At 41.7% G+C, this 23,762-nt stretch overlaps 1 protein-coding gene and 1 pseudogene across 4 annotated transcripts; one reads left to right on the top strand and one right to left on the bottom strand.

The window, feature by feature from the left end:
- Positions 1 to 3,336: 3,336 nt before the first annotated feature.
- nadk2 (NAD kinase 2, mitochondrial) lies at positions 3,337 to 14,263 on the top strand. 4 transcript variants are annotated; one of them, XM_046369807.1, is made up of 12 exons: positions 3,337 to 4,347; positions 5,149 to 5,237; positions 5,344 to 5,432; positions 5,637 to 5,718; positions 5,891 to 5,974; positions 6,307 to 6,470; positions 6,684 to 6,768; positions 7,011 to 7,154; positions 7,352 to 7,407; positions 7,584 to 7,637; positions 7,733 to 7,856; positions 13,413 to 14,263. In XM_046369807.1, the coding sequence occupies exons 1-12, from the start codon at positions 4,111 to 4,113 to the stop codon at positions 13,549 to 13,551; spliced, it is 1,347 nt and encodes a 448-aa protein (XP_046225763.1). In that variant the 5' UTR covers positions 3,337 to 4,110; the 3' UTR covers positions 13,552 to 14,263. The 4 variants fall into 4 exon arrangements, with proteins under 4 accessions (XP_046225763.1, XP_046225766.1, XP_046225764.1 ...); XM_046369810.1 differs by having other exon boundaries at positions 3,338 to 4,347; positions 6,307 to 6,446; positions 7,059 to 7,154; XM_046369808.1 differs by having other exon boundaries at positions 3,338 to 4,347; positions 6,307 to 6,446.
- A 1,248-nt stretch (positions 14,264 to 15,511) lies between these two features.
- On the bottom strand, positions 15,512 to 23,389 carry LOC124048754 (annotated as a pseudogene).
- Positions 23,390 to 23,762: the final 373 nt, after the last annotated feature.

Here is a 23,762-nt window from a genome sequence, read left to right as displayed (position 1 = left end):
TGTGACCATTGCTATGAACGCTAAGCTAACCTTAGTGAAGCATCACTCATTGGCCTATCCCTCCATTCTGGCACAGATCTACTATTCACTGGGATCCTCTCAGAATAATTCACCCTTGATCCATTCTACTTTCTTCACTGCCTCAGCATACGACACATGCACTTCTCTGACCCTGGCAAACGAGGTATAAAAATGATTCTATGATATAATGGTGGCCCGCAAACAAACGTTAGAGGTGCATGCCGCCACCTACTATGCTGGAGTGTGTGGTCAATCATGGTTTACAACATTCCTAAATCCTCCTACCTACCTCAGTACCTCTGAGAAAATAAAGAGCCCTACTAACTTCTAATAGACCCTCCTCCATCCCCAAAATCCTTTCCAAACGCCCCCAATCCTGTCTAACCTTCATGACCCTACACGTCAGTCTTTCCCTCTCTTCAACATACCTACAACACTATATTAACACATGCTCCACCATTTCATCGATCATACAATCCAGACAGAAACCTTTCACGTGGCTTGCCAACCAGATGTAATGACGAGTTCAATCTACAATGTCCTAAGTGCAATCGAGCAAACACCACCTCTTCCATCCTAATCTGATCTTTGATTCTTGGTCCACCAAACTTTCTTTGAAGGGCATATAAATTCTGGCCCTTGGGCTCAGAGTTACATCTCTTCTGCCACACATTATCAAAATGGCTCTGATCTTACATCTGGCCTCACCTCTACCCAGTGGAACATTAAAATCAATCATATCTCATTTCAAAGCGCTTTTGGCTAACTGGTCTACAATTTAATTCCCTTCCCCACCCGAATGTGCTGGGACCCAGCAGAATCTCACTACTACAACCAGTCTCTCAATTATCCAAAATAACATGAATACCTTCAATAGTAAGTCACTCCTATTAGATTTACCAGATGATAAACTATTCAATACAGACGGAGAATCTGAGCATACTATAATTCTAACAAGTTGTACGTCCTCCACCCACTGGAGGGCAACTATTATCACCAACAGTTCAACTGAGTATACTGACAGTTCATCATTCGTCTTCGAAATATCTGCACATCAAATTCAGGAATGTAAACGCCTGCTCCTGTGCACCCAATATCTGGGTCCTTGGTGCATCCTGTTTCTATTGATCATCCTTGAGATGTTTCTACAACTTGATTGGAGTCCACCTGTGGTAAATTAAATTGATTGGACATGATTTGGAAAGGCACACACCTGTCTATATATGGTCCCATAGCTGACGGTACCTGTCAGAAAAAAACAGCCCATGAGGTTGAAGGAATTGTCTGTCTGTAGAGTGCCGAGACAGGATTGTGTCAAGGGACAGATTCACCACTGTTTTACACTTTCACTTTCAACATTTATGATATGACCTTTTGATGTACAATGGCAGGGAAAGGACCCTTTGGAAATACCTGGATTTCTGCATAAAATTGTTCATAAAATTTGATCTGACTTTCATCTAGGTCACAATGATAGACAGTCTGCGTAAACCAATAACACACAAACAATATGTTTTCATGTCTTTATTGAACACACCGTGTAAACATTCACAGTGCAGGGTGGAAAAAGTATGTGAACCCTTGGATTTAATAACTGGTTTCCCCTCCTTTGGCAGAAATAACCTTAACCAAATGTTTTCTGTAGTTGCGAACCTGACTTGCACAACGGGCAGGAGTAATTTTGGACCATTCCTCTTTGCAAAACTGTTTCAGTTCAGAAATATTCTTGGGATGTCTGGTGTGAACTGCTCTCGTGGTCATGCCACAGCATCTCAATCAGGTTGAATTCAGGAATCTGACAGGGCCACTCCAGAAGGCGTATTTTCTTCTGTTGAAGCCATTCGGTTGTTGATTTACGTCTGTGTTTTGGTTCATTGTCCTGTTGCATCACCCCACGTCTGTTGAGCTTCAATTGGCGGACAGATAGCCTGACATTCTCCTGAAAAATGTCTTGATTAAATTTGGGAATTCATTTTTTCGTTGATGATAGCAAGCTGTCCAAGCCCCTAGGCAGCCCCAAACCATGATGCTCCCTCCACCATAGTTTCCAGTTGGGATGAGGTTTTGATGTTGGTGTGCTGTGACTTTTTTCTCCACGGATAGTGTTGTGTGTTCCTTCCAAACAACTCAACTGTATAATCTGTCCACAGAATATTTTGCCAGTAGCACTGTGGAACATCCAGGTGCACTTTTGAAAACTTCAGATGTGCAGCAATGTTTTTTTTGGACAGCAGTGGCATCTTCTGTGGTGTCTTCCCATGAACACCATTCTTGTTTAGTGTTTTAGGTATCATAGACTCGTCAACAGATGTTAGCATGTTCCAGAGATTTCTGTAAGCCTTTAGATGACACTACAGGGTTCTTCTTAAACTCATTGAGCATTTCTCCATTTATAGACAATTTGTCTTACTGTGGACTGATGAACATCAAGGCTTTTGGAGATACTTTTGTAACCCTTTCCAGCTTTATTGCAAGTCAACAGTTCTTAATCTTAGGTCTTCTGAGAACTCTTTTGTTCGAGGCATGGTTCACATCAGGCAATGCGTTTTGTGAATAGCAAACTCAAATTTTGTGAGTGTTTTTATAGTGCAAAGCAGCTCTAACCAACATCTCCAATCTCATCTCATTGATTGGACTCCCGGTTAGTTGACTCCTGACTCCAATTAGGTTTTGGAGAAGTCATTAGCCTAGGATTTCACATACTTTTTCCAACCTACACTGTGAATGTTTACATGATGCATTCATTATAGACAATAAAAAAATGCAAAAATGTGTGTTATTAGTTTAAACACACTGTTTGTCTATTGTTGTGATTTACATGAAGACCAGATTTGATGACCAATTTATGTAGAAATCCAGGTATTTCCAAAGGGTTCAGACAGTTTTTCTTGCAACTGTATATTACTCATTGAACCATAGACCCAAATGTTGGTGCTTAGAAACCCTCCCCATACAGAAACAACTGTATATTATCGGCGACTTCTTTCTTCGAGAAGAACATACAAGACTTCGCCACTGACAACTTAACCCCCTTAGTCAATCGACCATCTTTCAACATCCACTATAGCTTGTTGAATAGATTTGATCACGAGTTTCATTCCACCCTCTTAATAGCGCCACCATGAGCATATAGCGAAGCTCCAATACCCCAATACCTACATTCGAAAACACATCGTTAATCATAATGTTGAACAAAATAGGACAGATGGCACTGGCAATGAGGTATAATAAGAAATACCACTCAATTTAGAGAACAATGCTCCGGCTCCACCCACGAAAAGCACGTTGGCGTACGTAATAAAATAAGCCTGCGAGCGCGTTCAGCAAACGTGCGTGCGTTACGTGCATCAAAGATGGTGTCGTAGGAACTGGGTACTGTTGTGCTACAAGTCATCTGAGTCTCAAATAGCTACATGCATGTGTTTAGTTTCTTGGAGCTGATTAGAGTAAATAAGTATGATCAAACTGATGTTTGCAGGATACAAAGAAAGTGAAAGGTACATGTAGAGAGGGTCGTTAGCAAGGAACTTAGTTTGAGGCAGGTTAGCTAGCTAACAATGTGTAACGTGTTTTGAACTGACCTGTGTGGTGTGTTGCGCTTGCTAGGGACTGGTTTACTTTGAGATTTGACCGATTGGAGGCGAGCTATCGTCAGCTAGACCGCTCTATCTAGCCGGATCAGAGTGCGCGTGACCTTTGCCCCCATTACATAGTTATCTGGCAAAGGTTACTGGAGTTAACCAAAACAAAAGTCGCTAGCTGCCTTGCTTGTGAAAGTTAAACAGAGCGCTGACTATAGATAAGATGATTTGTTTTTAAGCTTCTACAGTAGCTGACTTGCTAAGCTTGCTAGGGCGTGCTTTGTCAATTCAGAACTACGCTAGGTGAGAGTGGTCTAGCAGCATCTGGATTCAACGAGTTTAGTGTGTATGCATGAATGGACCCAAGTCAAACAGCTGGGAGGAAGCTCAAGCTTACATTACCGACATTGGATTCCCACCGAGTTGACCAACGACCACATTAAAGGGGACCAACAACGAATAACTTTTGATTGTCTTTTAAAATATTTTTAAAATACCACTTACAATAATGACTTACCGAGCCTTTATAAACTTTTTGTGCCTTGGGAATCGAGCTGTCACTATTTTAAATAGGAGCTCAGGTCGCCTCCTTCACATTCAGATGGGGATACGAAATATTGCATCACAGGCTGAAAGTGGTTTCAACCCTGCGAAAGTTGCTGTGGTGACTAAGATGACAAGATATGAATTCGAGCAGCAAAGATATCGCTTTTCAGAGCTCTCAGAAGAGGACTTAAAACAGCTGGTAAGGGAATGGGGGAAAAAGTATGGTACTTGCCAGTGGTGTAAAAATTCTTGAAAGTACTACTTGAGTTGTTTTGGTGGGTGTTTGTACTTTACTATTTATATTTTTGACAACTTTTACTTAGCTACATTCCTAAAGGAAATGATCTACGTTTTACCCCATACATTTTCCCTGACACCCTTTACATTTTGAATGCTTAGTAGGACTGGATAATGGTCCGATTCACGCACTTATCAACAGAACATCCCTACTGCTTCTGAAGTGGTGGATTCACTAAACACACACGCCCCTGGCTAGCCGTACATTGATTACTTAATATAAGGAATGTTGTATTATTTATACTTTTGACACTTAGGTATATTTTCCCAATACATTTACTATTGATATTTAAAACAAATGTCTTTTAGACTCTTACTCAAGTATTATTTTTCTGGGTGATGTTTACTGGAGTCATTTTCTGTTAAGGTATCTTTACTTTTTCTCAAGGTTGACAATTGGGTCATTTTTCCACCACTAGTACTTGCTCTCAAACTCACTTATTTTTTAAAATGTGTTCATCCTTGACAGTAAAACACCCCCTGAACAACTAGGCATCGGCACATGCTAGTTTTCCTTTCAGTTCAGACAGAGACTTGGTGATCCCATAGATCTTTGCTGGGGATGGACACATATTTATATTGCAGGATGTCTGATTCCTTTCTCAATGTTGTGACTTGTATAATAATCCTCACCAGAGCCTGATTGAAATGTATTTGCTGTGGTTTAAAATGGTGATAATCTGAGTTTTTGTGCTTGTTACAGCTTGCATTGAAGGGCTCCAGTTACCTTGGGCTGCTGGAGAGACACAACATTCATACCCGCAATGTGGAACACATTGTGGAGAGTCTACAGTAAGATGATGATTCTATTCAAGGATATTGTTGTGATTTACTGTATACAAGCAGTCATGAAGTTGTAATGTGACCATAACCTTTGTGTATTTTCTGTTCCCTCTAGGAAAGAGGGGATGGAGGTGCGTGTGGTGAAGAGAGGGCAATATGATGAAGAAACAGTGCGATGGGCAGATGCTATTATCTCTGCAGGGGGTATGTTTTTCTCCCTTAAGAGTTTGAGAATAGTAGCTGATAATTTCGCATGGTCACTTTCCCACAGTGGTACAATTGAATTGGGATTGTTTTGTAAGTCCGTGCTCAGAGAATACAAAGGGTCAGCTCAACCCATGAATAGGCCTATTTCACCCAGAAACCTTGCTATCATTAGCTCTGACCCCTTCCTGTTCCTTTTGTTAGGGGATGGAACTATGCTACTTGTCGCCAGTAAGGTTTTCAATAAAGACCAACCCGTTCTTGGGGTTAACACAGACCCTGAAAGGTAACAACTCACAACAGAAGGGGTTAATGAAAATAAAGTGGTGGTTTGGGGAATTCCCTGTGGTGAATTTCAACATTTTGTTAAATGGAATGAGAGGGGAGGGGGGGGGAATTGCTTTATCTAGTTTGAGGGGGAAAAGTGCTCCTATTAAAGCGGTCTTTTTTGCTTGAAGGTCAGAGGGACACCTGTGCCTGCCTGTGCGTTACACACATGCCTTCCCCGAGGCACTACAAAAACTCCGCCGTGGTCAGTTCAGGTGGGTGTTTCCCCTTCACCTCCCTGTCTAGAATACTGCTGTTAGGAAAGCTATGTTTACTCGTGAAGAATACTCTGATCTTTTTGCCACACTTCCCCAGTTCTTTTCAGCATTCTTGGTCTTACTACACTGCCCTCTGGTGTTGCTGAACTGTAAGACATGAGTTTCTGATTCCAGGAACAGTAATGCCTAATAATATCATTGCAATCCCCCCCCCCCTCCATTTCTTTCTCCATATGTTCCTCTCCCTGCCTACAACACACTACTACTTAACTCCACTGATTAATTTCCTTCCCATTCCCTCTCAACCCCTCCCCCTATACGTCCTTCAGGTGGCAGTGGCGGCAGAGGATCCGTCTACACCTGGAGGGCACAGGGATCAATCCCACCCCAGTGGACCTACATGAACAGCAGCTCAGTCTGGAGCAACACAACCAGGCCCACCGCATCACCCTCATGGAGGCCCAGAGCAGTACGGCCCCTCGGCCTCCTATGTGTACCTGGCTCAGTCTCTTTGTCTGTCTGTCTGGGTCCTTGGGGAATAATCAAAGACTTATTGAATGGAGGGGGCACTGTCTTGAATGATTAACATGTCTTCTGGTCTGTCGTTTTTGTTCTGGTATTAATTCACACTATTATTTTAATCTGATTTGTAAAAAAGCTATTTTCTACCAGTTCCTCTTCATTCAGCTGTTTTTTTTTTATACAGGCAAGGCTTGCAGCTTATCCAAGCCCTACCTACTCCCTGTCAGAGGACTGAATGAGATCTTCATTGGGGAATCTCTCTCCTCCAGGTACCCTTGTCATCAAACCAAACTATGGCATCTTGACCCCCCCCCCCTCCAAACATGAATGCCTGTTTTTGCTGCTTATCTCTGCATGTTTCCCCCCTTCATTAACCCTCCTCTGCACTACTTGGTAGGCCACCATTGTAAATAAGAATTTGACTTTCCTAGTTAAATATAAAATAAAAATACTACCACCCCCACCCATTTCTCCATGCACTCATTGGTGGATCTCTATCCGTCACTCACAGGGTGAAGTATAAATCCTTCAAACCTCATCTCACCCTCTCGCTCCATAGGGCTTCCTACTATGAGATCTCTGTGGACGATGGACCGTGGGAGAAGCAGAAGAGCTCTGGCCTTAGCATCTGCACTGGGACTGGATCTAAAGCCTGGTACACTAAGCTCCAACACTTTCTTTTTACCTATGTTGGTGTTTGCCAATTAGTGGTCCTGGAAGTCCACTGAATGCTATTTCTTGTGTTTGGTAGTTTAAAAAATATCTCATTCAGGAAAAATGATGATTTAACTGACAGCACAGCTTTTAGTAGAATGTTTGTTTCATGAGACTCGTTCTGGTGTGTTTTCACAGGTCTTACAATATTAACAAACTGGTTGAACAGGCTGTGGGAGAGGTCTTAAGAATAGGTATGTGGACTCCAACCTTTCTTTATGAACACCAATAATCATGGGGATTTGTGTCTTCGTAAATCTGTGTGTAAATGGAATTACAGCTGGAGATTTGAGACCATCAATGATTTGGGGAGAGCCTGTTTACTACACTGATAATGTCATGACAGTGATTGAGTCCTTTGTCTTCCCAGGAAAGGCACACATGGGTCTTGATATTCCACTGAGTCAGGAATTGATTGAAAAGGGTGAGTTCCAAAAGATGTTCAGCTGAATATGTGGATGGCTGAATGCTCAAGGAAAATGTGTATACATGAATTGCACAATGTCTTTCTTTTGTCAGTGACTGATGAATACAACAAGTCTCTGGTGTTTGGTCCGGAGGAAGGCAGAATGATCTTCAGCATCAGAGAGCCAATCGTCAACAGAGTGTTCTCCAGCAGTCGCCAAAGAGGCTTTGCCAACAGGTCAGTTTATCTACAGTGCCTTAGTATTCACACCCCTTGACTTTTCCACATTTTGTTGTTACAGCCTGAATTTAAAATAGAGATTTTGTGTCACTGGCCTACACTGTTTTTACTTTTTAATAATGAATTAAAAATGAAAAGTTGAACTGTTGAGTCAGTAAGTATTCAACACCTTTTGTTATGGGAAGCCTAAATAAGTTTCTTAACAAGTCACATAATAAGTTGCATGGACACTGTGTGCAGTAATAGTGTTTCGAATGACCACCTAATCTTTGTACCCCACACATACCATTTATCTTTAAGTTATTAATTACACTTTGGATGCAGTATCAATACACCCAGTCACTACAAAGACACACGTTTTTCCTAACTCAATTGTAGGAGAGGAAGGAAACCACTCGGTGATTTCAACATGCGGCCAATGGTGACTTTAAAACAGAGTTTAATGGCTGTGATGGGACAAAACTGAGAATGGATAACAATGTTATTACTCCACAATACTAACCTAAATGACAGAGTGAAAAGAAGGAAGCCTGTACCGAATACAAATATTCCAAAACATGCATCCTGTTTGCAAAATGGCACTTAAGTAAAACTTCAAAAAAATGTGGCAAAGAAATTAACTTTGTCTGAAATACAGACTGGGAGACAAAGTTGCCTTTTTAGCAGGACAATAACCTAAAGCACAAGGCCAAATATACAGTCGTGGCCAACAGTTTTGAGAATGACACAAATACAGTGCCTTGCGAAAGTATTCGGCCCCCTTAAGTTAATACTTTGTAGCGCCACCTTTTGCTGCGATTACAGCTGTAAGTCGCTTGGGGTATGTATCTATCAGTTTTGCACATCGAGAGACTGAAATTTTTTCCCATTCCTCCTTGCAAAACAACAGCTCGAGCTCAGTGAGGTTGGATGGAGAGCATTTGTGAACAGCAGTTTTCAGTTCATTCCACAGATTCTCGATTGGATTCAGGTCTGGACTTTGACTTGGCCATTCTAACACCTGGATATGTTTATTTTTGAACCATTCCATTGTAAAATTTGCTTTATGTTTTGGATCATTGTCTTGTTGGAAGACAAATCTCCGTCCCAGTCTCAGGTCTTTTGCAGACTCCATCAGGTTTTCTTCCAGAATGGTCCTGTATTTGGCTCCATCCATCTTCCCATCAATTTTAACCATCTTCCCTGTCCCTGCTGAAGAAAAGCAGGCCCAAACCATGATGCTGCCACCACCATGTTTGACAGTGGGAATGGTGTGTTCAGGGTGATGAGCTGTGTTGCTTTTACGCCAAACATAACGTTTTGCATTGTTGCCAAAAAGATCCATTTTGGTTTCATCTGACCAGAGCACCTTCTTCCACATGTTTGTGTCTCCCAGGTGGCTTGTGGCAAACTTTAAACACTTTTTATGGATATCTTTATGGAAGAGTGGCAAGAAGAAAGCCATTTCTTAAAGGCCAGATTTGTGCAATATACAACTGATTGTTGTCCTATGTACAGAGTCTCCCACCTGAGCTGTAGATCTCTGCAGTTCATCCAGAGTGATCATGGGCCTCTTGGCTGCATCTCTGATCAGTCTTCTCCTTGTATGAGCTGAAAGTTTAGAGGGACGGCCAGGTCTTGGTAGATTTGCAGTGGTCTGATACTCCTTCCATTTCAATATTCTCGCTTGCACAGTGCTCCTTGGGATGTTTAAAGCTTGGGAAATCTTTTTGTATCCAAATCCGGCTTTAAAATTCTTCACAACAGTATCTCGGACCTGCCTGGCGTGTTCCTTGTTCTTCATGATGCTCTCTGCGTTTTTAATGGACCTCTGAGACTATCACAGTGCAGGTGCATTTATACGGAGACTTGATTACACACAGGTGGATTGTATTTATCATTAGTCATTTAGGTCAACATTGGATCATTCAGAGATCCTCACTGAACATCTGGAGAGAGTTTGCTGCACGGAAAGTAAAGGGGCTGAATAATTTTGCACGCCCAATTTTTCAGTTTTTGATTTGTTAAAAAAGTTTGAAATATCCAATAAATGTCATTCCACTTCATGATTGTGTCCCACTTGTTGATTCTTCACAAAAAAATACAGTTTTATATCTTTATGTTTGAAGCCTGAAATATGGCAAAAGGTCGCAAAGTTCAAGGGGGCCGAATACTTTCGCAAGGCACTGTATTAATTTTCACAAAGTCTGCTGCCTCAGTTTGTATGATGGCAATTTGCATATACTCCAGAAAGTTATGAAGTGTGATCAGATGAATTGCAATTAATTGCAAAGTCTCTCTTTGCCATGCAAATGAACTGAAATCCCCCCCCCCCATAAAAATTCCACTGCATTTCATCCCTGCCACAAAAGGACCAGCTGACATCATGTCAGTGATTCTCTCGTTAACACGGGTGTGAGTGTTGACGAGGACAAGGCTGGAGATTGAGCTTGAATAACAGACTGAAAGCCTCAAAAGGAGGGTGGTGCTTGGAATCATTGTTCTTCCTCTGTCAACCATGGTTACCTGCAAGGAAACACGTGCCGTCATCATTGCTTTGCACAAAAAGGTCTTCATAGGCAAGGATATTGCTGCCAGTAAGATTGCACCTAAATCAACCATTTATCGGATCATCAAGAACTTCAAGGAGAGCGGTTCAATTGTTTTGAAGAAGGCTTCAGGGCGCACAAGAAAGTCCAGCAAGCACCAGGACCGTCTCCTAAAGTTGATTCAGCTGCGGGATCGGGGCACCAGTACAGAGCTTGATCAGGAATGGGAGCAGGCAGGTGTGAGTGCATCTGCACGCACAGTGAGGTGAAGAATTTTGGAGGATGACCTGGTGTCAAGGGCAGCGAAGAAGACTATTTTCTCCAGGAAAAACATCAGGGACAGACTGATATTCTGCAAAGGTACAGGGATTGGACTGCTGAGGATTGGGGTATGGTCATTTTCACTGATTGTTTGGGGCATCCGGAAAAAAACTTGTCCGGAGAAGACATAGTGAGCGCTACCATCAGTCATGTGTCATGCCAACAGTAAAGCATCCTGAGACCATTCATGTGTGGGGTTGCTTCTCAGCCAAGGGAGTGGGCTCACTCACAATTTTGCCTAAGAACACAGTCATGAATAAAGAATGGTACCAACACATCCTCCGAGAGCAACTTCTCCTAACCATCCAGGAACAGTTTGGTAACAAACAATGCCTTTTCCAGCATGATGGAGCACCTTGCCATAAGGAAAAAGTGATCACTAAGTCGCTCTGGGGAAAAAAACATCGATATTTTGGGTCCATGGCCAGGAAACCCCAGATCTTAATCCCATTGACAACTTGTGGTCAATCCTCAAGAGGTGGGTGGACAAACAAAACCCCACAAATTCTGACAAACTTCAAGCATTGATTATGCAAGAATGGACTGCCATCAGTCAGGATGTGGCCCAGAAGTTAATTGACAGCATGCCAGGGCAGATTGCAGAGGTCTTGAAAAAGAAGGTTCAACACTGCAAATATTGACTCTTTGCATCAACTTCATGTAATTGTCAATAAAAGCCTTTGGCACTTATGAAATGCTTGTAATTATACTTCAGTATTCCATAGTAACATCTGACAAAAATATCTATACACAAACAGCCAACTTTGGAAATTAATATTTGTCATTCTCAACTTTTTGCCACGACTGTACACTGGAGTTTCTTACCCAGATGACATTGAATGTTCCTGAATGGCGTAGTTACAGTTTTTACTTCTAAATCGGCTTGAATCTATGGCAAGACTTGAATGGCTGTAGTAATGATCAACAAGCAACTTGACAGAGCTTTAAGAATTAAAAATATAATAATGTGCAAATGACGTACAATCCAGATGTGGAACACTGACTTTACTCAGACTCCCAGCTGTAATCGCTGCCAAAGGTGATTCTAACATGTATTGACTGGAGGGGGTAAATACTTCTAGTATGTACAGTGGGGCAAAAAAAGTATTTATTCAGCCACCAATTGCAAGTTCTCTCACTTAAAAAGATGAGAGGCCTGTAATTTTCATCATATGTACACTTCAACTATGACAGACAAAATGAGGGGGAAGAAATCCAGAAAATCACATTGTAGGATTTTTTATGAATTTATTTGCAAATTACGGTGGAAAATAAGTATTTGGTCACCTACAAACAAGCAAAATTTCTGGCTCTCACAGACCTGTAACTTCTTCTTTAAGAGGCTCCCCTGTCCTCCACTTGTTACTTGTATTAATGGCACCTGTTTGAACTTGTTATCAGTATAAAAGACACCTGTCCACAACCTCAAACAGTCACACTCCAAACTCCACTATGGCCAAGACCAAAGAGTTTTCAAAGGACGCCAGAAACAAAATTGTAGACCTGCACCAGGCTGGGAAGACTGAATCTGCAATAGGTAAGCAGCTTGGTTTGAAGAAATCAACTGTGGGAGCAATAATTAGGAAATGGAAGACATACAAGACCACTGATAATCTCCCTCGATCTGGGGCTCCACGCAAGATCTCAACCCCGTGGGGTCAAAAGGATCACAAGAACGGTGAGAGAAAAATCCCAGAACCACACGCTGGGACCTAGTGAATGACCTGCAGAGAGCTGGGACCAAAGTAACAAAGCCTACCATCAGTAACGCACTACGTCGCCAGGGACTCAAATCCTGCAGTGCCAGACGTGTCCCCCTGCTTAAGCCAGTACATGTCCAGGCCTGTCTGAAGTTTGCAAGATAGCATTTGGATGATCCAGAAGAAGATTGGGAGAATGTCAGATGAAACCAAAATATAACTTTTTGGTAACTCAACTTGTCGTGTTTGCAGGACAAAGAATGCTGAGTTGCATCCAAAGAACACCATACCTACTGTGAAGCATGGGGGTGGAAACATCATGCTTTGGGGCTGTTTTTCTGCAAAGGGACCAGGACGACTGATCCGTGAAGGAAAGAATGAATGGGGCCATGTATCGTGAGATTTTGAGTGAAAACCTCCTTCCATCAGCAAGGGCATTGAAGATGAAACTAGGCTGGGTCTTTCAGCATGACAATGATCCCAAACACACCGCCCGGGCAACAAAGGAGTGGCTTCGTAAGAAGCATTTCAAGGTCCTGGAGTGGCCTAGCCAGTCTCCAGATCTCAACCCCATAGAAAATCTTTGGAGGGAGTTGAAAGTCCGTGTTGCCCAGCAAAACATCACTGCTCTAGAGGAAATCTGCATGGAGGAATGGGCCAAAATATCAGCAACAGTGTGTGACCCTTGTGAAGACTTACAGAAACATTTGACCTCTGTCATTGCCAACAAAGAGTATAAAACAAAGTATTCAGATAAAATTCTGTTATTGACCAAATACTTATTTTCCACCGTAATTTGCAAATAAATTCATTAAAAATCCTACAATGTGATTTTTCTGGATTTTTTTTCTCATTTTGTCTGTCATAGTTGAAGTGTACCTATGATGAAAATTACAGACCTCGTCTTTTTAAGTGGGAGAACTTGCACAATTGGTGGCTGACAATACTTTTTTGCCCCACTGTAAATTAGATTTCTGTATTTCATTTTTCGTTTTGCTCTACAGGGTGTGTGTGCGCTCGCGGTGCTGGGACGCGTGCATGGTGGTGGACGGAGGAACTTCTTTTGAGTTCAACGACGGTGCCATAGCAACAATCACCATGAACGAGGAGGACCAGCTCCGGACTGTTCTCCTTGAAAACTGACCGGCCAAACTATCCTTACTGAGCTCACAGTGGACTCTCAACAGCAGTGATCTATGACGGAAGCAGGGAGGACAGGCTAGTCTCATGCATTATTAGGACCTGTGAACTTGATGAGACTATCACATCCTCCCCTTGTAGCTTTTTGGAGTTTGGCAGAAGGATATTTAGGTAATATTCACAAATGTGTTCTTTACTCTTGCATTGGTGTTGGTTGTATTAGTTACATTTGGGGTTTATTTAGCTTTTTTTGTCTCAATTTGATTTATCCAATATCTTTACAAGCTTATCGGGCCATCGGAAATGAGTGTAATTATGCAGTATTTGCAACTTTTTTCACAATACAATTACTTTCAGCAGCCTTGCTCCATTATGGATTGTTAGTTTCACAAGTTTTGAGTTTGCATAAGAGACCATATAGGCAGCTGTGAGTTTCTGACTTTGCCTTGGGCATTTATCGTTGCCAAACACTACCCAAATCAATCCTCTCCACCCATTGCTATATAATTCAAAACTGAGAGACAGTGAGGCCACGTGACACACCATTTCTTACGGAATGTTGTGTTATAATAACTGGATGTGCTGCCATCATTATTTTATATTTATATTTTGGCTGTTTTTCAGACCATGCCAATTACTATTGGGAAAAATGTTGCTGTGTTGGTGGACAAATTCTGATAAAAAATAAAAAAATATTCTATTTGGCTGATTTTTTTTTAAATATATTTTTCTAGGTCTTTTGAGCTGCTTGGCTTCAAACACTGATTGTGTTGGGGAGTGGGGGTAGAACATTAAAAATCAAATGCACTAACATCAAAACCCGAAAGCATTGTATTGCTCAACAGGTCAGTGCCTCGAGGGTCTTCACCTCAACTTTGACAAAACAGTGCCTTGACCAGAAACTGCAAAATACTCATATTTGCTTCCAGTGTTCATCAAGGAATCATTTTGGAAAATGCCCAGGAGTTAAGAGGGATGGTTTTAGTTATGAATCACACATGGTGTAAGATTAATATGCAGAAGGGAGCGATGTCTACATCCTTATTGTGTTGTGAATTCTGCCATGTGAACTGTATGTGGGCTACTTTCTGTGGCTCTACATCTGAAATGACTGTCTATGCACCTTATGGTGCCAGGTCATGACACTACACTAAACAAAAACATTTACGCAACAAGTGAAGTGCTGCTCCCATGTTTCATGAGCTGAAATAAAACATCCAGAAATGTTATATATGTACAAAAAGCTTTTCTCTCAAATGTTGTGCACAAATTTGATTACATCCCAGTTAGTGAGCATTTTATCCTTTGTCAAGACAATCCAGGCAGTTGACAGATGTGGAATAGCAAGAGGCTGATTAAATATTACACAGTTGCACCTTGTACTGGGGACAATAAGAGCACTCTAAAATGTGCAGTTTTGTCACAACACAATGCCACAGATGTCTCAAGTTGAGGGAATGTGCAATTGGCATGCTGACTACAGGAATATCCACCAAAGAATTGAATGTTAATTTCTCTACCATAAACTGCCTTCAATGTAGTTTTAGACAATTTGGCAGTACAGCTAACCAGCCTCACAATCGCAGACCATGTTTAACCACGCCAGCCCAGGACCTCCACATCCAGCTTCTTCACCTGCGGGATCGTCCGAGGGTGGGCAGGGATGCTGAAGAGTATTTCTGTCAGTTCTATAGCTTGTTTGTGGGGAAAAAAATAATTCTTATTGGTTGGGCCTGGCTCCCAAGTGTGTGGCCCCAGGCCCACCCATAGCTGCACCCCTACCCAGGCATGTAAAATCCATAGATTAGGGCCTAATAAATTTATTTCAATTGACTGATTACCTTACATGATCTGTAACTCAGTAAAATCTTTGAAAAGGTTGCTTTTATATTTTTGTTCAGTATACAACACAGGAGGCATTTGTCTGATTATTAAATTGTGTGAAATCAAAACATCACATAACTCTTTAAATAAAACATTTATTTAGACATTGACAGTGCATCTTATTTGCCAATGCATTAATTAAAAAGAAACATCCACATTTTCTTAAATTTCTCAACCAAATGTGAGCACAAACAGGAACCAGACCAAACATGGCTCAGATCCACACATAGCTAGTCCCCCCCATCCCCGTGGCAGAGACTAGCATTTTCTTCTACATTATATGCCTGTAATGTAGTGCACCTTCTCATATTCAGTACCTAATTTAGAGACAAGATTACATTTGTGTTTCTCCAAAAATGCCAAAAGATTTAGACTTTTGTATACATTATAACCAATTTGTAAGTCGCTCTGGATAAGAGCGTCTGCTAAATGACTTAAATGTAATGTAAATGTAATAACCACCTCAGCTTTTATTCTGTCAAACAGGTTAAATGTTCACATACTGCTTTACTCATCTCATATGTATATACTGTGTTCTATTCTGTATTTTAGTCAATGCCACTCTGACATTGAGCAATCTAATATTTACACATTTCTTAATTGTATTATTTTACTTTTAGATTTGTATGTATTGTTAGATACTACTGTACTGTTGGTGCTAGGAACATAAGCATTTTCACTACACCCACCGTAACAGCAGCTAAATATATGTGACCAATAACATTTGATTTGGAAGTAGACGTTGATGTAAACTGTAACTTCATTGATTTTTCCCTTTAAAATAAACAGACCAAGCAAAAGGCATCATTATTTAAAATGGGGCCTTCAAATGCAGGTTTGTATTTTATAAACACTTTAAAAAGAGAATTCTAGCCATTGCATCACGAGGTAGAGATTTCACCAGCTACAATGGTGGTGCACCTATGCAATAATCCAACTCGGACCAAAATCTTCCTCGTCTTTCTGGCAAACACTGCTTACAGTTGATAGACAGTAACTGGAACGGATGTTCCATTATCCTGTTGGTAAAACATTACAGAATTAACAAACATTATCAATCTATAATGTTTTTAGTCTTGCACAGTTTACTGTCTTCGGAATGTTCGGAAGTCAATAAATTGGCCAGATTATGGAGACATTATCAGCAGCCTATAAATCAGAATTTATGATTATCTCAAGTAAAAAATAAAAAGTTATTTCCCTGAAAGCTACAAGCTCTGTCTTCAACATTATCAGGTTTCAAATATTTCTAAAACAGGAACACTATAAAATCTTATGAATTCAGTTGCATGGTATTCAAGTAGCATTACTGTGGAGAAATGCAATTTACCAGCAATTAAAAACGTTCACTAATGTGTATCCGAAGGACATGTCCTATGACAATAACTTAGAACCAATGCCCACCATTATAAAACAAAAATAAGTGCTGACAAAAGCACAACACGACATCTTCATCAGAACAATTGGTGTCAGTGTACAACAAATTGCAAAAGGCACTATGGAATATTCATAGACACAATGTCTGACACGGACACACTAAAAATAGCTAATATTCCTCCTATATCAGGACCACATCAGACAGAAATGAGTTATGACATGTTAGTGACAGCGTTAGGAAGGCGTTATGGCTAGGGTCTGAACTAGAGGTCGGCCGATTAATTAGGGCCGATTTCAAGTTTTCATAACAATCGGAAATGTTTTTTTTGGGGCACAGATTTGATTTTTTTATACCTTTATTTAAATAGGCAAGTCAGTTAAGAACACATTCTTATTTTCAATGATGGCCTAGGAACGGTGGGTTAACTGCCTTGTTCAGGGGCAGAACGACATATTTTCACCTTGTCAGTTCGGGGGATCCAATCTTGCAACCTTACAGTTAACTAGTCCAATGCAATAACGACCTGCCTCTCTCTCGTTGCACTCCACAAGGAGACCTTTTACGCGAAAGCAGTAAACTAAGGTAAGTTGCTAGCTAGCATTAAACTTATCTTTAAAAAAATCTATCAATCATAATCACTAGTTAACTACACATGGTTGATGATATTACTAGATATTATCTAGCGTGTACTGCGTTGCATATAATCTGACTGAGCATACAAGTATCTAAGTATCTGACTGAGCTGTGGTAGGCAGAAGCAGGCGCGTAAACATTAAATCAAACAGCACTTTAGTGTGTTTTGCCAGCAGCTCTTCGTTGTGCGTCAAGCATTGCGCTGTTTATGACTTCAAGCCTATCAACTCCCGAGATGAGGCTGGTGTAACCGAAGTGAAATGGCTAGCTAGCTAGCCTTCCAGTAGTTGTTCCCCTTGCTCTGCTTGGGTAACGCTGCTTCGATGGTGGCTGTTGTCGTTGTGTTGCTGGTTCGAGCCCAGGGAGGAGTGAGGAGAGGGACGGAAGCTATACTGTTACACTGGCAATACTAAAGTGCCTATAAGAACATCCAATAGTCAAAAGGTTAATGAAATACAAATGGTATAGAGGGAAATAGTCCTATAATTCCTAGAATAATTACAACCTAAAACTTCTTACCTGGGAATATTAAAGACTAATGTTAAAAGGAACCACCAGCTTTCATATGTTCTCATGTTCAAAGCAAGGAACTGAAACGTTAGCTTTCTTATATAGCACATGTTGCACTTTTACTTTCTTCTCCAACACTTTGTTTTTGCATTATTTAAACCAAATTGAACATGTTTCATTATTTACTTGAGGCTAAATAGATGTTATTGAAGTTAAAATAAGTGTTCATTCAGTATTGTTGTAATTGTCATCATTACAAATACATTGAAAAATAAAAAAAATAAAAAAATCGGCCGATTAATCGGTATCGGCTTTTTTAGTCCTCCAATAATCTGTATCGGCGGTGAAAAATAATATTCGGTCGACCTCTAGTCTGAACACCAAGCGACAGGTCATGCCCCACATGGTGCAGTTCCTCCAAGTGGCCTCGGTGGGAAGGGCCACGCATGAGAAAGGCCGGGTGTTGATTTGGAGACGGAGCAAACCTCTACTCAGGATTGGCAGGTAGGTGTCCTGGACCAGTCCGTATACCTCCAACGTCTGCAGCTCTGGGAACTTCTCATAATCACTGAAATAAACAACAGGCTTAGTTAGTGCAACAAAATAAGAGAGAAATTAGCAGCTGAGGAAAGCAACAAGACTACTAAAGCATTCATATTATCACTTGAGAGCTTGTCTGTGACTTACGCTAAGGCAGCAGGGTGAACCTGGTAGCAGCGGCTCAAAGCTAAGTGTCTAAGAGACTGCAGCTGCTGAAGGATGGGGAAACTGGAGCTCGTCATCAGAACACTGTCACTAACACAAACAAGATCTCATGAGATTATGGTATGAAGAAACAGTATTTGTACAGTATCCATGTCAAATAATGTAATGGCCAAAGAAATCATGTGGATCCACATTTCAGTCCAGCTCAGGACATGCTGTATGAACGCACCTTAAATCCAGATTTACGAGGTTAGGACATCTCTCTACCAAGTCTTTCACATCTGAAAAGAGGCCATTGGTAAATTAAACTCATCAGGGATAATCAAAAACAGTCAATACAAATATGGGCAGAGGGAAAATGGTCAATGCCACAGGTTTTCCCCACCTTCCATAGTAAGGTTCTGTCTGTAGCCACTGAGGTTGAGCTGGGTTATATTGGAGGGGATGTTACTGACAACAGCCTTCACATGATCAGTGCTGAAGTCACACCACGACAAGATCAGCTCTTCAAGCCTTGGTATAGGAACGGAAAAAGGGAAAGCAACAAAGTTCTGTATTAGTTTACCAATGTACAGATCATGGTTTAAACAGCGAGTTAAATAGATTATACTATCATTCAGAAATACTTAAGACATTTGAACACATTCAAAAAAATCAAATAAAACAATTAGAAATTGAGAGACTTAAGTTTACCGTAAGCAGGATTTGAGAATCTGACTAAGCGAGTCGGGGGAGAATTCAGAGAAACCACACAGATTGAGCCGTACCAGCTCAGTATTCTGAGATAGGGACCTGATTGGTAGAGGAAGACTGTTTAGAGTCATTCTGAATGCTGTCTAAACAATACATCATTATATCAGATCATCATTGTAAACAGAGCATTTGTCTTCTTTATTCACTGAACAATGTTGTCAGAGAGCTCCAACGGGAGATGATATCATCTAGAACAGTGCAGCGAGAGATCCATGTGATGGACATGCAGGTGTCTGAAATAACAGACAAAATTACAAAAGACAAATAGGATTGTCTGTGTTCACCTATAACAGATACCTCTGTATCCCCATTATATGTATGAGGACTCACTGTGTGTGGGTGAAACATGGTTCTCCAATGCAGGTATGGGGGCAGCGCAGTCCCAGTACTCAAACCGTAAGCATCTGCCCAAGAGCTTGATCTAGCTGGGCTTTCCCTATCAGATCCACACTATGCCACAGAGACTCATCAAACCTGCCAGGCACAAAAACATACAGAGACTTAATGACAGACTCCGATACATTTTGCTCATCTATTTGCCTGTGTTAGAAAAACAGTGTGATATCTAAGATGTTCAAGCAGAAATATCGCAATGTACTATGTAAGTAGTTTAAAAAGATAGTTGAATGGTCAAAGACTCACGCCAAGCGATGCCAGCGCTTGCAGACCCGGGACATCCTGAGGTGGTCCTGCAGAGGGAGGCAGGACAGGATTCCCAACAGCAACTCATCTGTGAGACTGTCCCAGGACAAGCCTGCCATTAAAAACAATGTCAGACATTCAATAACTTGCCCAAATAGTGACTTCCCTGAAACAGAACAATTATTAAGAATTCCAGATAATTAGCGATGTATTTCTAAGCTTGTTGTGTTCCTCCCAACACATGGCTATAATACACCTGAAAACTCCCTCCTTGTCCTTGGTCGCCTGGCAAGCACAAACTGGTTATCCTCGTTCTCTTTGCCCTTGTAGACCACCCGCTGCTTGTGAGGTGGTGAACACTGCTGAATGAGCTCATGAGGAGTGGTCTCCATGTCCAGACATTCACCAAAGTACTGTCTCTTTTTCCATTTGCTCTTCAGTGAGAGGGACAGCATGGATCCCTCCAAACTCTCATTCAGACAGGGAAACTCCTGCAAAGACCTGATACAAAAATAATGGGACAATGATTAAAAACAGAAATCTTTGTGGGGTGAGTATAATTTGTGGAACGTTCCAACAGGAATCGGTCCAAACACTTTGTAAAGTACAAGGTTGCCAAAAAACAACACATACAAAGTAGCATGATCAATTCACCTAGCTAACTAGCTGCCGAATAGGCATCAACTCCACATAGCTTATTCTTAATGTTTGTCAATAGGCTAAGAGTGAGGACAGACATTTTTCAGAATAAACGTGGTGAGTGAAAAACTTTATGAAATAGCCCACTCCCTACCCAGTATCTTTTTTTGACGACAGCTCAGAATTGAACACCATAGTACCCTCCAAGGTCATGATTAAGCTGGAGGCCCTGGGTCTTAACGCCACCCTGTGCAATTGGGTCCTGGACTTTCTGACGTGCCGCCCACAGGTGGGGAATGTAGGAAACGTCATCTCATCTTCGCTGATCCTCAACACTGGGGCCTCACAAGGGTGCTTGCTCAGCCCTCTCCTGTACTCCTTGTTTACCCATGACTGTGTGGCCAAGCACGCCTCCAACTCAATCATCAAGTTTGCAGATGACACAACAGTAGTGGGCTTGATTACCAACAATGACGAGAAAGCCTACAGGGAGGTGGTGAGGGCACTCGGGGTGTGGTGTCAGGAAAACAAACTCTCACTCAACGTCAACAAAACAAAGGAGATGATTATGGACTTCAGGAAACAGCAGAGAGAGCACCCACCTATCCACATCGAGTGGACAGTACTGGAGAAGGAGGAAAGTTGTAAGTTCCTCTGCGTACACACCACAGACAAACTGAAATGGTCCACCCACACAGAGGGTGTGGTGAAGGTGGTGCAACAGTGGCTTGTCACCTAAAACCCTGACAAACTTTTAGAGATGCACAATCGAGAGCATCCTGTCGAGCTGTATCACTGCCTGGTACGGCAACTGCACCGCCCTCAACAGCAAGGCACTCCAAAGGGTGGTGCGGTCTGCACAACGCATCACCGGGGGCAAACTACCTGCCCTCCAAGACACCTACAGCACGTCACAGGAAGGCCAAAACGATCATCAAGGACTCATCACTGGCCACTTTAATAAATGGATCACTAGTCAAGTCACTTTAAACAATGACACTAACAATGTTAACATATCTTACATTATTCAACTCATATGTATATACTGTACCTTATACCATCTATTGCACCTTGCTTATGATGCTCAGCCATATATTTATATGTACATATTCCATCCCTTTAGATGTGTGTATTAGGTAGTTGCTGGGGAATTGTTAGATATTACTGCACTGTCGGAACTAGAAGCTCAAGCATTTCGCTACACTCGCATTAACATCTGCTAACCAAAGGTGCACAACTTTGTATACGTTGTTTGTTGGCAACCGTGTTATTTACTTAGTTTTTGTTACAGATTCCTGTTGGAACGTTCCACAAATTGTACCCACCCATCTTTGTGAGCATGTTGTATTACCCGGGATGTGACATAATGTAGCCAGTTAGCAAAGTGTAACGTTAGTTCACGTTATCTCGCTACAATGTCAATGAATGCCCGCTATAATGTTTGCGGGCGTTCCATTTTAGTAGCTAATCTCATTTACATTTACATTACATTTAAGTCGTTTAGCAGACGCTCTTATCCAGAGCGACTTACAAATTGGTGCATTCACCTTATGACATCCAGTAGAACAGTCACTTTACAATAGTGCATCTAAATCTTAAAGGGGGGTGAGAAGGATTACTTATCCTATCCTAGGTATTCCTTAAAGAGGTGGGGTTTCAGGTGTCTCCGGAAGGTGGTGATTGACTCCGCTGTCCTGGCGTCGTGAGGGAGTTTGTTCCACCATTGGGGGGCCAGAGCAGCGAACAGTTTTGACTGGGCTGAGCGGGAACTGTACTTCCTCAGTGGTAGGGAGGCGAGCAGGCCAGAGGTGGATGAACGCAGTGCCCTTGTTTGGGTGTAGGGCCTGATCAGAGCCTGGAGGTACTGAGGTGCCGTTCCCCTCACAGCTCCGTAGGCAAGCACCATGGTCTTGTAGCGGATGCGAGCTTCAACTGGAAGCCAGTGGAGAGAGCGGAGGAGCGGGGTGACGTGAGAGAACTTGGGAAGGTTGAACACCAGACGGGCTGCGGCGTTCTGGATGAGTTGTAGGGGTTTAATGGCACAGGCAGGGAGCCCAGCCAACAGCGAGTTGCAGTAATCCAGACGGGAGATGACAAGTGCCTGGATTAGGACCTGCGCCGCTTCCTGTGTGAGGCAGGGTCGTACTCTGCGGATGTTGTAGAGCAAAATCTCCAACTGTACTTGTGCCCTTATCATGAACAATAATGACTATTTTCATTTGAGTCTTGCATTGCACGACGAATCGTTAACAAATTCCCAGGGTCTGTTGGGCAAGTGGCAAGCTGGAACGATTCGCACTGCATTCTACAATGCGCACACCCATACCAAGCAATCAATTTATTTTTTAAATATATGGTTGTGAATTCTATAACATACCTTTGGTGTGACATCTCCCCAAATAATTGCTGAAATAGGCAACCCAAAAGTCGTTAGTATAAATTAATAGAAAAGGTAAACGTAACACGCCAACTTTACTTCTCTGAACCCAAGCAGGCCTGGTTAAACTTCCCGCGTGATAGACAGTCCGTGTCTGCCCTCCAGCAGCTCTGCAGCGTTCTGTGGTTGGCTCGAAACCAAAATATCGTCGTTACCACAAGCCACAAAGTGGCTATTATAATTTCCATAGCGCTTTTCATAGAATCTCGAGGTGGTTCAACAGCAAAAACAAACATGACAGGTAAAACAATAGAGAACAAGTCTTTGAAAGCTGCATCCTCTGAAGATGGAGAGGCAAGGGTCAGTTCATGGCTTAAGCCACTGAGGTACTACTGAAGGCTTGAGCGTCGGGAACTGGTCAGAGGATGTATACTTAGCTAGCCAAGCTAAAAAATAGCATATTTTAAAATGTTTAATTTCACCTATATTTAACCAGATATGCCAGTTGAGAACAGGTTCTCATTTACAACGGCGACCTGGCCAAGATAAAGCAAAGCAGTTACACCTAAACAAACGTAGTCAATAATACAATATAAAGATGTATGTACAGTGTGTGCAAATTTAGAAGATTAGGGAGGTAAGGAAATAAATAGGCCATAGAGGCGAAATAATTACAATTTAGCATACTGGAGT

The sequence above is a fragment of the Oncorhynchus gorbuscha genome, linkage group LG11 (genome assembly GCF_021184085.1).
Source record: "Oncorhynchus gorbuscha isolate QuinsamMale2020 ecotype Even-year linkage group LG11, OgorEven_v1.0, whole genome shotgun sequence".
NCBI classification, from domain to species: domain Eukaryota; kingdom Metazoa; phylum Chordata; class Actinopteri; order Salmoniformes; family Salmonidae; genus Oncorhynchus; species Oncorhynchus gorbuscha.
The sequence above is the reverse complement of the archived record's forward strand: the minus strand, read 5'-3'. Positions and strand labels throughout refer to the sequence as shown.